General features: G+C 40.9%; 1 protein-coding gene across 1 annotated transcript in view; it reads left to right on the plus strand.

Moving 5' to 3' along the window:
- FER1L6 (fer-1 like family member 6) overlaps positions 1-12,511 on the plus strand; it is a 98,060-nt gene extending 85,549 nt beyond the window's left edge. The window contains exons 37-41 of the mRNA XM_065054349.1: positions 1,248-1,346; positions 3,735-3,976; positions 4,320-4,483; positions 6,337-6,437; positions 10,548-12,511. Coding sequence (XP_064910421.1) covers positions 1,248-1,346; positions 3,735-3,976; positions 4,320-4,483; positions 6,337-6,437; positions 10,548-10,728 — 787 coding nt within the window. The 3' untranslated portion in view covers positions 10,729-12,511. The remainder of the gene's footprint in view (positions 1-1,247; positions 1,347-3,734; positions 3,977-4,319; positions 4,484-6,336; positions 6,438-10,547) is intronic.
- The last annotated feature ends 856 nt before the right edge of the window (positions 12,512-13,367 follow it).

Below are 13,367 nucleotides of genomic sequence, written 5' to 3' on the forward strand. Positions count from 1 at the left end.
AAAATCCAAGACCTGACAAAAAGTCTATGTAACAATTACTTTCTTCAGACCACAACTTTCTGCATATAAAGTTCCTTAAAAATAAGCATTTTCCCCTCCAAAAAGATTTAAAACTAATCATATTCAGAAAACCAAATTGCTGCTACCATTTTTGTAGTCTGCAAAAGCAGGGACAAATACTGTTGAACCATTAATTATGAAAAAGAAAGTAATTATGCAAACACAACTTACACATTTTGCTGAGAAATGCATATTTGCTGCAGCAAAACAGGCTCCAGGCTCCATAAGACTTCAAACACTTTCTGAAAATGTTTCTCGTTGATGATCTTTGACTGAACAAGGATCTGACAGAACATTGCAGATGAAAGTTTCTTTGGCTAGCACAGAGGCTTGGTTTCCATGGTTGACATTTTAAGAGCTTCATCATCTAGGGTATCTGATAACTTCTGGAGTAAAGTGTTTCACACCTGAGACTGAGGTTATTTCCAAGACAACATCATATCAGAAAAATCATGCTGGTGCATGTGGTTGTTTCTTATTTATTAAATTGTTTGTTTCTTTGCAGTTCATGCAATGACTCAAAGCATACCTAAATTTTTGAGTATCGATTTTTTATGTCACCTGCAACACTGGTATTTCAGTTCAAGGTTCTAGAGCTTTGGAAGGCCACCATAAATATCTGTATAGAGGGAGTGGAAAGGATGGGAAAGCTTTAATTCCTTTTACTGCTGTTTCTAAAGATGATTGCACTTGCTTGAATGACAATATCTCTAAACAATACTCCTCTTCCCTTTTAATGCACCAGATTTCACCCAATACAATGTTTTTAGGCATTTCTTCTGAAAAGCACTTCCCAGGGACCTCTGGTTTTTTATTAGCAAGCTGCTCACTGTTTTGGAGACTGTTCTGATGATGTTGTTCAGATCAACTTTGCCTTGTTTCCCTGCAGCATTTTTGTGATAAGAGTTGAAAAGGAACAGGCACATAAGAAGCAAGGAATTTTCCATTCCATTGAAGCTGGCAGTGACCCCACTGTTGTCCAGCACATTCTGAGAGCCGAGAGGAGGCACCATCCCCACTCTATCACTAGACTTTTGTAAACAGAGGAGACCTGAGGCTGATGCTATTTTAAGAGTTTGCACAAATACAACATTTCTCACTTTATACCAGCATGGTTTGGTAGAGGTTTACGTTAGTGTCTGACCAGAGCTTGAGTATACACAGGCCTGCTCTCTTTTCTTTTTCAGCTATGAACTGAGGGTAATAATCTGGAATACAGAGGATGTAATTCTAGAAGATGAAAATATCTTTACAGGGCAAAAATCAAGTGATATCTATGTAAAAGGGTAAGTTCTGAAGGACTTGGCTTCAAAAGAACATGTAACATTTCATTCAAAAATCATACGAAAAAATTATGTTGTGAGAATATCCAATAAGCTCTTTCTGTGACCTTGGCACTTTGCTTTTAAACGCCTGCCCAAATTACTCATCTATATTGGATACTCCTTCTTTTTCTTGTTTTGTTTTGTTTTGCCTTGTTTTGTTTCTTTTTTCCTCTTAACTGTAAAATGACATTAGTTGTTACTTCCTGTGCAGGAAGAGATGACACAAGAAGAGAACCAAGCCCACAGTTTAGCAAACAGGGATCAAACACTTACAGAACTTGAAATGTAAGAGCTTACAGAGATGCAGAGATGTTTTACATAATCAGAGAAAAGGCAATTATAAGCACATTAAAAAGAAGAAAGCAGGTGTTTTCCAGGCTATTTCTATTGGAATTATTTTCTAACCTTATGTGGGGAGGGTGTGTGTGTGGGTGACCATGGCTATGCTGGGTAGAACATCACATGGGCACTTTCTCTCTCCATCTCCTTCCTGCTGCAGACAAAATATCTGTCACAGCTTTGCAGATGTTACTGGGATAGTCATATAAATCATATAAAAACAATGAAAAGAGAGTGAGCGAAGGGGAAGCTTAACACTCAAACCAGCTCTTTCCTGAGACTGTAGCAAGTTACCTCTTAATCTTGCTTGTTTGGAGTACTGCTTTGCACTTTCTGCTTCTGAGCAGGCTTTGAATGCAGGTACCAGAGAGGGGTGGGGGGAAATTATGGCATACATGGTGGTGGGAAGTATTGGAAATCTCAGGTGTGAGGCTGGTCTTGGATTTCTTGCTGTGTTTCACTACTAGCTTGAGATTATTATGCTAATATGAATTGTTATGAATTGTGTCATTGTGGAGTCCTGGAAAAATCTGAATTTGTAGAGTGCTAGGCAAATGGGAAAATGAATTTACCTAAAAATCTGCTGCAGCATTGCTGATGACCAAATGCAAGGATCTGGAGGGTGAAGCACTGGGACTGATGAAGCAGGGAAGGGAGGATGTTTTCCACTTTGCAGATTCTGAAAGTCATGCGAATATAAGAAGAAATCCAAAGTAAGCATAAGGACAGGGCAGTCTGGCAGCAGCTTGCTTCTCTGTAGGGCACATCTACGTGCACTTTACCAGAGAAACCTGTGTTAGCTCTGACCAGCCTGTGTGGGGCACCAGGGGTGGCACCACTCCTTTGGAGCAGGTGACATTAGCCCGGGTGATGCTTACACTAATGCAACCATGTGACCTCCAATGTTCTGCAAGTGCAGCTGTTGCACACACTGGCTGAGCGAACCTCTCCTTGCAGTGTTCACAAAGAAATATCCAGCTTAGCAATAAACTAACGTGTTCGGAGCAGCAGCAGAGTAGCCCCGAGAGCATGAAATTGAAGAAATAAACAGGGATCCAGCCTTTGTGCTGAGCTGTGTGATAACATCACTATCAGTGCCAGAGTGATCTGACAGGCAAAGCCAAGAGCGGATAACTTTAACTTCTGTGCCTTAATGATGAAGACATAAATCTCATTATGCTCAGACAGTGCATGCAGCACTGAATCCATCGACAGGCATGAATTTGCACTGGGGGCAGTGCCATTCTTGGGATTGTTACTGGTTTTCTCTATTTCTTTTTGAAATAATGGGGCTTGCAGGGGAGAGGCCAATCTTTGGATGCAGTGCAAAAATGCTAATCTTTACTCAAGCTGTGATAAATCATCTTCAGAACTAAAATATGCCTAGCTGGATCATTACCTCCATAGAGCTCTTCAGAAGAGAAGATTATGTTCAGGAAAGTGTAGTTTTGTGCCATAGCATTGCACATCAAATGTTGTGCACACTGTAGCAGAAACCAAGAGGAAATCACAAGAAAAAACACAGGAACTTCACCAGCCATACTTATGCCATGTTTATACCTTCAAACAGCAACTCCAAACAATTTAGACCCTAATACTGAGCACTTAAATCAGCCTTGGAACATTGACACAGAATTTATTAGTGTGGCACAATATGAATGCAAGGTGATTAGTAGTGGATAAATGACTGTTGCCTGTCCGAAACACAATAGGTGTTTTACCAACAGCAGGTGGCCAGCTAATATTTTGGAATCTGATCTAAATAAAAATCACATTCTGACACTCAGCGTTTGATCAACACTGTCCATTGCTGCAGCCGGTGCCATGGCTGGGAGGCAGCTGAGATCCCCGAGCCAGGGCTGTCACTGCATGTCACAGTCCTGAATGGTATGTTACCTCCTACTGATTAGGGAGGAATTAGTAAATAATCATACCTGTAACCTAATAGTGACAACTGCAACTCCAGTTCCTCTGGTGATGGCAATGTATTCCACTATGTGCTTGCCATAGGTGGATAAAGGGCCTGGAAGAAGACAAGCAGGAGACAGATGTACATTACAACTCCTTGACAGGAGAGGGCAACTTCAACTGGCGCTTTGTGTTCCCATTCCACTATCTCCCAGCAGAGAAACAAATGGTGGTTAGTAAAAGAGAAAACATATTTTCTTTGGAAAAGACAGAGCGCAAGATACCAGCTGAGCTGGTGCTACAGGTGTGGGACTTCGAAAGACTCTCTTCAGATGATTTCTTGGGTAAGTATGCAATGGATCTGCCTTTACTTCACCTGAGGTCTCACCAGAGCTGCATTTTGTGAAGGTATGTACAAAGTAGTGTCTGACACCCAATATTTGCCTGTCTTTCTCTGAAGAACCACATTGCAAACTTATACTTTTGTTGGGGAGGGAATATTTAGAAACTCCTCTGAGACAATGCCAGGGCAATACAAATGGATGACTGACAGTGCAGAGAGATCCCCAGCTATGAAGCTTGGGCCCAAGCTGCTGCATTGCTCCATGTGTCTATCTGGAAGCTGCTGTTTGAATTCCTTCATGTCTGTCTAGTCTCTGAGTGTTGTCACGTCACTTCTCCCTCCAGGCACTCTTGAACTGAACCTGAATGGCTTCCCTCGAGCAGCAAAGACAGCCAAGAGCTGTGACCTGGGCATGGTTGTGGCAGCAAGTGAAGAAAACAAGATCTCCATCTTTCATCAGAAGCGTGTCAGAGGCTGGTGGCCTTTTGTCAAGGCTGGGGAGCTCACGGTAGGAAACACACTACAGATGAACAGCTTTTCTCTGGGGCTGATGTGCTGTGCTGAGATCCTGGGACAGTCAGATGCTAGTGTTGGATATGGCCTCTAAAGAGCAACCATCACATCCATAGGACTTGCCCAAAGTCTTCAGTGATTCCCCCATATACTTGGTTCAGACAATCCCAAGCTAGTGTTAAATCCCAAGCTGGTGTTAAACAAAACTTCTCCTTTACCCCACTCTTAAAGGCTCCTTTGTACTGTTACAGAGGCACAGGGTTCCTCACCTTATACTTTTTCGTTGCTTTCTTCCACTGTTCATCTCCCAGCATGCTGGATGGGTAGAGTGGAAGATCAGGCATTTTCAGCCAACGTTATGTTAGTTGAGGAAATCCTGGAAGGAATCTCACGCTCTTATTTACTTATTTTCTATTTATTTCCCACTTGAGAAAACAAACAAACAAACAAACAAAACAGGTTGAAGGAACTGATTTTGGAGTCTACCATTATACTCCTTGCTAGTGACATGTATCAAGCAGAATGAGCACAGTCCCTCTTCCTATTGAAGTGTGTCCATTAAGCCAGGATTTTTTAGTTTAGTGGCAGGATACAATTGGTATAAAGGAATGCAACGGATAATGACAATTTCCCCCAAACTCTACAAGACTTTTTAAGTTAGAAGTATCCTCTTAAAAAGAACAGAAATTCTGACACAAAAATTTTCATTTACCCAAAGCCTCTAGCTTAGCAAGTCTGGCAGCAGAGTGTAAATCTCACTCAGTGTGTACCTGGCCACTTATCTCAGTATTTTCTGCCTGCAGCTTCTCTTCATAATGTTGTATTGCTTTCTGTGCATAATCTGGAGCAACACTGGTGTTTTTGGTGTTAAACAGAACTTCTCCTTTACCCCCCTCTTAAAGGCTCCTTTGTACTGTTACAGAGGCACAGGGTTCCTCAGTGTACATGGAAGACAGCTCTGCTCTTCTGCTGCTTGGGTGCAGTGTGTGTATCTAGGCATGAAGTACGAACCCCAGTAATTAACTCTGCACGTGGTCTCTGGGGTATGTCTACAGGCAACAGAACATAAAGCAGATGACATGTTTCTACTGCAGGGTGTAGCTGGCATGATCTTTCATAAGTGGTAATATTTGATTGGCCACTCAACAAGTTTTAATGGCTTGCCACAATGAAAAAAAGCAGTAAAGCAGCAGTTATATTCCCTTATGACTTTTTTGAATTCTACGTATTATTGGTAAGTCAGTGCTGAACAAATTTGCCCTTTTGTCACAACTCTGAGTACCATCTTCTGGCCATCCATCAAGAAAATTAACTCTGAATTCACTGTGAGACTCCCATTCTTTTAGCCTGAACAGAGCCCTAAAACTACATGGCATTTTGTGCATACAGATCTTATTTCTAGCCATTTTTCTTTTGCAAGCTCAGACCCCACAGCTCAACTGCTCCAGCACTGATGTCTGGCTGAATTTCCTCCCATTGATGGACTGTACCTTGTCCAAACCAGCAGCACAGCTTCCAGCTCGACAGTTGAGCTGTGCCAGAATGTGTGCTAGATAGAAGACAGCTCTGCTCAGATGAATTGTGTTGTAATTTAGGAAGGAGAAAAGATACGTCTGGAAAAAATCCATACTGCCTCTCTTTCCTTGCAGTCCCTGAGCACAAGTCAGGAATTTGATGCTTGGGTTTTCTTTGGGCTTTCTCTTTATCTGAAAAGACTTTATCTTATTTTCTTTAATTAAATTCCTTCATCCTCAGCTGGTTTCATAATTTTTCCACCAGCTGAATCCTGCTGTGTTTTAACTATAATATCACAGGACTGGATGCTTACATTTCATCTCTCTGATACAGGGCAAAGTGGAAGCTGAGTTTCACTTAGTCACAGCAGAAGAAGCTGAGAAGAATCCAGTAGGCAAAGCTCGAAAGGAGCCTGAACCCTTGGAAAAACCCAAGTGAGTAGGAGCATACTGACTAAGCAAGCTGGGGAAGGGGTGTTCAGCAAGAGACAAGGAAGAGCAGGTCTCCTTGCCTCTTTCTTGGCTTTTCTCCTCTTTACCGCTATAACCTTGAGTGAGACATTTGGTGAACTTGTGCATCACCAGGCTTCCTCCTGATGGGGCTGGCTCCTGGCACTCATAGCTGGCAGCACCTTCCAGGTTAGCTGAAATGTCTTTCTCTGCAAGCTGAAATAAATCTGCTCATTTGTTCTCAACTATAGTTCACATGTGGGCTCATTCCATAGCTGACCTGGCACGTGATAACCTCTTAGACCATCAAAACTTATGTATAGATGGATGATACTTATTATATGAACAGGATAACTATAAGCCATTAATGTTTACATGCTTTAAAATGACTGTATGAATTATTTCCTGCTTTTATTTTTTTTTTTTTTTAATTTGTGTCCATTAGGAGATAGAGTTTTAGTATTAAGAAATGAGAATTTAGGATATTAGGAAAAAATTCTTCACCAAAAGGATTATCAAGCACTGGAACAGGCTGCCTAGGGAGTGGCTGAGTCACCATCCCTTTAGGTGTTTAAAAGGCTTGTGGATGTGGTGCTTAGGGACATGGTTTAGTGTGATAGGCTTACGGTTAGACTCAGTGATATTAGGAGGCTTTTCCAACCTAAATTATTCTGTGATTCTAAGAATTACCTGCACACATTTAGGGGTGTCTTAGTTGCTACATATCCATGGAAACCTGACCTCTGCATACATCTGGTTATTTTTGCCTTAATTAATCACTTGCAGGTAAAGGCACATATAGTATGAAAATCAGGTCATACAGGAATGATGCAGCTTTTACAAATCCAGATTTAGATTTTTGTACTTCATAATCAAAAAATGAAGATGCTTATTTTTCATCATAAGACTTTTTAATGAGGAAATTTGAAGTGGTTTAACAAAGGCAGGTAATCTAGAAGGAGCGTTTTATCTTTCAGTATTTGTCACATTTAAAAAATATTATCAGCTGAGATTTTTGCTTCTAATCTATTTTGGCTCAAATACTTTGTTCTACTAAAGTAATGAGCTAGATTATAAAACAAACGAACAAACAAAACACACACACCCACAAAAAAGACAGAAATTGATGTTATATTTCCTGCAACCAAAGCTTCTAAAAATCAATTGCTAATCATAATGGCAATCATTGCACTTTGATTAATTTTGTTGGTTTGATATATATCTCAGGATAAACAAGAAAAAGGAGAAAACAGCATAAAGCTGGACTTGCCAGTGTCCCTAAAAAGGATATAAATTTTGCTTGAAATTTACCGGTATCAGAGACTTATTGAAAATTAGCCTTGGAAAGACTTTATTCAATCATTTCACCCAACATCCTTACCCAAAAGTAGGATGAGCTATACCTGGCAGATGTCTGTCTGAAGAATTCCCAGTACTGGAACCTAAAGCACTGTCTTAGAAGAGAGGACTGGGATAGTTCTGAAATATGTCTGGTAGGAAGCAATTAGCCTGGGCAGTTTTAAGAGAGAGTGCAGTGTGTGATAGAAAGATAACACCTCCAGAAGGTTGTCAACAAGATGCACAAAGACACCGTCTCATTTTCCTCTCATTTTTTCAGGTCCATCCCATGCACCCCAGACAGCCTGGGGCTCCAGGGCTCCCTCTGTTTTCACCTCAAGGTCATTTTATCTGCAAATGTGCTGTTGGGTCAAAAGGTTGCCACTAGCCTGGTGGCCCCTTTTGTGCTGCACAGGCAGCCTGGAGGTGTTTTGAAACAGAAGCCACAAAACCAAGGGATCTTGTACTGAGTAATCAGAGAAGCTACACAACTAGATTTTTACGATGAAATACGCAGACATCACAAGGCTTAACTCAGTTCTACTCTTAATAAAGATGTATGGCTCAATTAAATTAAAATTAGGTTGGTGCTAGTCTCACTTGACATTACCCATCTCAGAAGCAAGCAATTCAGACTCCATCTGTAGCTGCTCATGTACCTAACACACGTATCTAAAGATGGGAGCTTGTGAAAGAGACAGATTGTCCTCCAAAAGGTCCTTCTTCTCCTCCTGCAGACAGCTCACATGGCTGACCAGGCTGAGGACCTACATTTTAAAGTCAGACAAAATAAATCCTAAGGTTACTAAAGCAATATCAGAATGTAGATAGTAAATACTATTTTAGCTAGACACTCACTGGAAAGAAAATAAACTCACAGCTGAAGACACTGCATGCCTCAATTCTGTAAAGCTGGTATTAAAGTTTACTAGCTCAGTGCCCCTGAGTGATGGGATATGTGGTTCATATATTCAGAGTAGTCAAAATCAGCTGAGAGATAACAGATAACTGCTTCTGCACTTCAAGTGAGTTCTTTTCAGGAAGAAGTGGACCTCAAGAAGCTTTGTGTCAGGACCTCCATATCTCTGTAATTAAGTTTTTAAATTAAAAGCCAAAATAATTTCAAAACCAAAAGTATATTCTAGGGCCTACTAGACAGTAGCACACTCTTTAATGTACCAGAGCAAAAGTGGAAAAAGATTAAATATCTTGAAATTAAAGACAAACAAGCAAATGAGAAATAAGGTGCAGTGACTAATTTCCTGCTGACCAAAGCACCATGTGGTTATGCAGCTCTTCATCTCTGCTGATCAAGACAAGATGCTTTTTCAGATTCACTCTATTATAACAAATGTGCTACTCTGACTGGCACTGAATTCTCTTGGCTATGTTGCAAAGAAAAGAAATTAATGAGCAACAGTCTGGATTTTTTTTCCCTGTCTTTAAAGGTTATGAAAAGCCTTCAAGTAGTTGGAACATGCAGACTAATGGTTTTGTTACTCATGTCTGTGCTTCAGTAAGTTTTACTCTTTAGAGTATGCATTTTTAAATAATTCCTTTTAACGTGGAGGGCTTATTTGTTGATTTATTTCTGAGTAATTTCCACCTCAGTATAAAACACAGTCTTTAATTAGAAGATACTCAGTTGGCCTTTTAGATTTACAGCCTTTCTGTCACATTGGCATTCAGTTCACATGCTGAGCTCTCTAGATAACTGAGACATTGCTTAAATTCCTTGAACGGCTTTCTGGAATGAGACACGGCTGTTGCTTTTGTGACCTTCAGTCTTAGTTTCATTCTTCTTACTGCTGTACCATCTGCACAATTGCAGTGATATTGGATAGGAAAGACAACCTGCACCCAGTTTTGCTGATGTTAATGTTGCTCCACACCACCACACTTGTCAGGTCACCCCATCACACAAAGCCAAGAGATGTTGCCTCAGCTCATCGCAGGGGTAGGGCTGTGGAAGTCAGAGGCACAGTGACCTCCCAAGCTGGTGGCATGCTGGAGGAGAGACTACGCCAATGTTTTTCCTGAGGAGAATGTTGTTTTTTCTCACTGTATGCAGCCAGTTTTGCTGTACAGTGTGAAGAAACTCTGGCCATGGAGGACAATACAATATGAGGAAACATTTGGAAAAAAACTTAGGATTGTGGAGTGCAGATATTCTCCACCAGAAGAAGGTGGCTTTTCCTTATGTACCCAGCCCACCTACCTACATTTTGGGTTTCATCTCATTTCCTGCCTTCAGGAGGCCTATTTTAAACTTCTTTCTGAAAATATGCCATTTTGGGCCATATGACAGACCTGAGCAGGCTTTGCCTATTGTTGCACCGTGACTATCACTGAGCAATCATTTTTTTTTGTAGTGGCTTATTACTGCTTTTGCAATGCTAACTTCCTTGCAATGATTAGAAAGCTTTTGAACTCAAGTGCAAGATGTCTGCATTTCCTCTTTATGATTTATCATGATCATGATTTTGAACCATGCATCTTGCCTTAAATTGCAGTAGTTACGAAATGTGAACCAGAATTTCATTGAGTGGTGTGTGGAGCTTTGGCTCAGGGACAGATGGAAGAAGGGTGACTCAATGGGATGTGAAACTCATGGAAATTCCCTCTGAACTCTTTAGCTGGTTCCCAGGGGTTAAAGGGCATTTTTAGACTCAAAGATATGTTTTGTAGTGGGGTAACTTTAGAAATAGCTGAATCTGCCTTTATGTAATTTTTCTCTTTTTCTTTCTTCCCCTTTAGCCGACCAGACACATCCTTCTCTTGGTTTGTTAATCCATTCAAGTGTTTGTATCACCTGATCTGGAGAAATTACAAGAAGTACATCATCATCGGCATAATTCTGCTTATCCTCATTGTCTTCCTCGTGCTCTTCATCTACACACTGCCAGGTGCTATCAGCCATAGGATAGTTGTAGGATGAGCATAGGTAATGTCTCTCATTGTAACCAATCATATACACACGCTTCAGTTAAAAATAGAAGTCGGCATACAGAAATCAACCTGAAACACATTTCATTCCTTGTAAAAAGAAAACATAACTATTAATATGAAAAACTGGAGCTCTCTTTGAATATTTTAATGTCTTCTGTGGCTGCTTATTCAGACACAGCCTTAATGCATATCGTCATTAACACACTGCAGCAACTTTGTTGACAGTGAAAGTTTGATTCTGCACCTAAAACTGAGTTTGAATGTAAATTCCTTAATGCTATGCAGAAACTGATTTGTCAGTCAAATATTTATTATTACAGACAAATGATTAAACATTAAGAGCGAAATCTGTACACAAAAATATATGTATAGTTCAGTCTTTGCGTAGTTTTGTATTTAATTATTTGAACTCTTTTTCAATGAACTTATAACGGCATGACTATTTGGGGATAAAATGTTTATTTAATAAAATCAAAGGTTAAATTGTCTTATTTAGTGTCATGTGCAGAATTCATCCTGTACCTCTCAGTAGGAGCTCTGTGTGCTATAAAGAGGTCTCACACACTCACAAATGAGGTGTCAGTGACAGGAAGAGGTAGAAGCAGAGATGGAAATAACTTTTTTCAGCTGCAGTTTGAAAGTGCTGGAGGTCACTGGAGGAGAGCGAACAGGCAGATGGAGACTCAGCCACAGGCACCGTGGCAGCAAATGATACTTGTTAAGGAGAGGGAACAAAGAGAATTCTGCTTGACGAGCAGAGAGAAAGAGGAATGGAAAAGAGAAAGGCTGCAGAGTGGAACAACTAATGGAGGATTAAAGAAAACAAGGAATAAAACCTTACACAGTTGTCAATGTGAAAATCCCCATCCTGCTTAAGAATACAGAAGAAAATGTTGCAGCCAGTGTCACGCACAATGCAAGGCTTGATAATGACCCCGCCTGGCCTTAAAATGAGTGATTATGAATTTGAAATAGCTATAGAAACTTCCTCTACTCTCATCCACAGTTAGATGTTGTAAAGGTGACCTTTGAGACCATGTTCCACTCATAAAAAGTGTGAGGACTCTTTCCAAAATTTAAAGTATCAAAAGGCAAGAAAAAGTGATCATAGAAATGCTGATAACTTGGCCAAGCTCAGGGTGTGGGAATAGAAATGTAGGCACCTGTGTCATTCTCAGAGGCCACTTCTATGGGAAGCTGGCGTGGTACTGCTAATACCCAGCCTGTTAAGGTTGTGCAATGAACCTCTGTGTTCCCCCCAGTCTACAACACAGGTAATTGCAGTATTCTGAAAAACAGAAGCCAGTTAAACTTCCACAGAGAAAATATTTTACATTTAAAAAGCATTTTAGAGGCTTATTTTGGATGGGATGAATTGCTCTATAAGTGCCTCTTCCTCATTCCACTGATGATAGAGGCAGATGGCTAAAAGCAGGCTGAAAGCACTTCATCCCATCCCCATCTCATCTAGCTCACTGCATCTCTTAGTATTCTTCTAAATTTCATGTTCTAAGTATACAGTAAATATAACTGAATTATTTAGGTATGCGAGTAATTACATTAAAATTAGACATGTGGGTTTTACTCCTGGACTATTTTCCATCGAAAGTGTATTTAAGATGACCAAGAAATGAGAACACAACTACATGGTTGAATCTGCACTAGTTAAATGTAGCAGTGCAAGACAGTGATGTGGAGAGGTGCTGAGCAACCCTCAAGTCCATCTTCATCTCATATCCCTCTGCACTGGGCCTTCATCTCGTACAGTCTCTGCTTCCACAGCATGTGTCACACATCCCTCTGAAAACACTTGTTTTTCACATTTGTGCTACTTTGCAGTTGAGTCTGTCTGAAATAGAAGAGGAAATCTTATTTCTCCTAATATATCTCACCATATCATGAATTTTGGAATTGCAAATTAAGAGCTCCAATAAAAGCAAATAAAATTATATTTCATGCAAAAGGTGGGATGTGAATGGTGACAACTGGAGTATGTTGTGACAGCCATAGAGGTGATAGTTCTGATATTTTTCCAGTGTGTCAGGGCAGTAGGCCTGATCCTGCATGGAAGCTGGTGTGTCCATCTGTCCTTACTCTTCTTGTTTGACCTTGCTGCCATGGGCTGTGTGAAGCACTGGACTGTGTTTTGAGCACCCTGTCCTTGCCAGAGGCTTCCCCTGCAGGCTCCAGGACCAAGCCTTGGCTCTGGACCCCAGAAGCAAGCACAGTGGTGGCAGCACTGTTAAGATGAGATGGTTGAAATGACATCCCCCTCCAAGTCCTGGTCTGAGTGTGGATGAGCAGGGACCTTGCAAAGACCCTGTCCCACTTCTTCTCTTGCATCCCAGTGTGAATAGCAATCTTCTCCAACCCTGCTGGCCCTGGGGTCTTCGGTCCCCTGCAGCACAGCCATTCCTGAGCCCCTTGTATTGCCAAACACCAAGATTCCCTTAACCCTGTGTAGCCCTGCAGTCTGGGCTAAAAAGGGCACCATGCAGCAAAAATGCAAGCAATCTAACTCCTCCACAACTCTTGAACTTCCTATGACTACACTCAACACAAGCAGGCTGAGCTGGATAGCATTATCTTATGGGACAAAGCTAAATCAAATACCTTTTCATGATCTTC

Source organism: Columba livia, chromosome 2, assembly GCF_036013475.1.
Source record: "Columba livia isolate bColLiv1 breed racing homer chromosome 2, bColLiv1.pat.W.v2, whole genome shotgun sequence".
NCBI classification, from domain to species: domain Eukaryota; kingdom Metazoa; phylum Chordata; class Aves; order Columbiformes; family Columbidae; genus Columba; species Columba livia.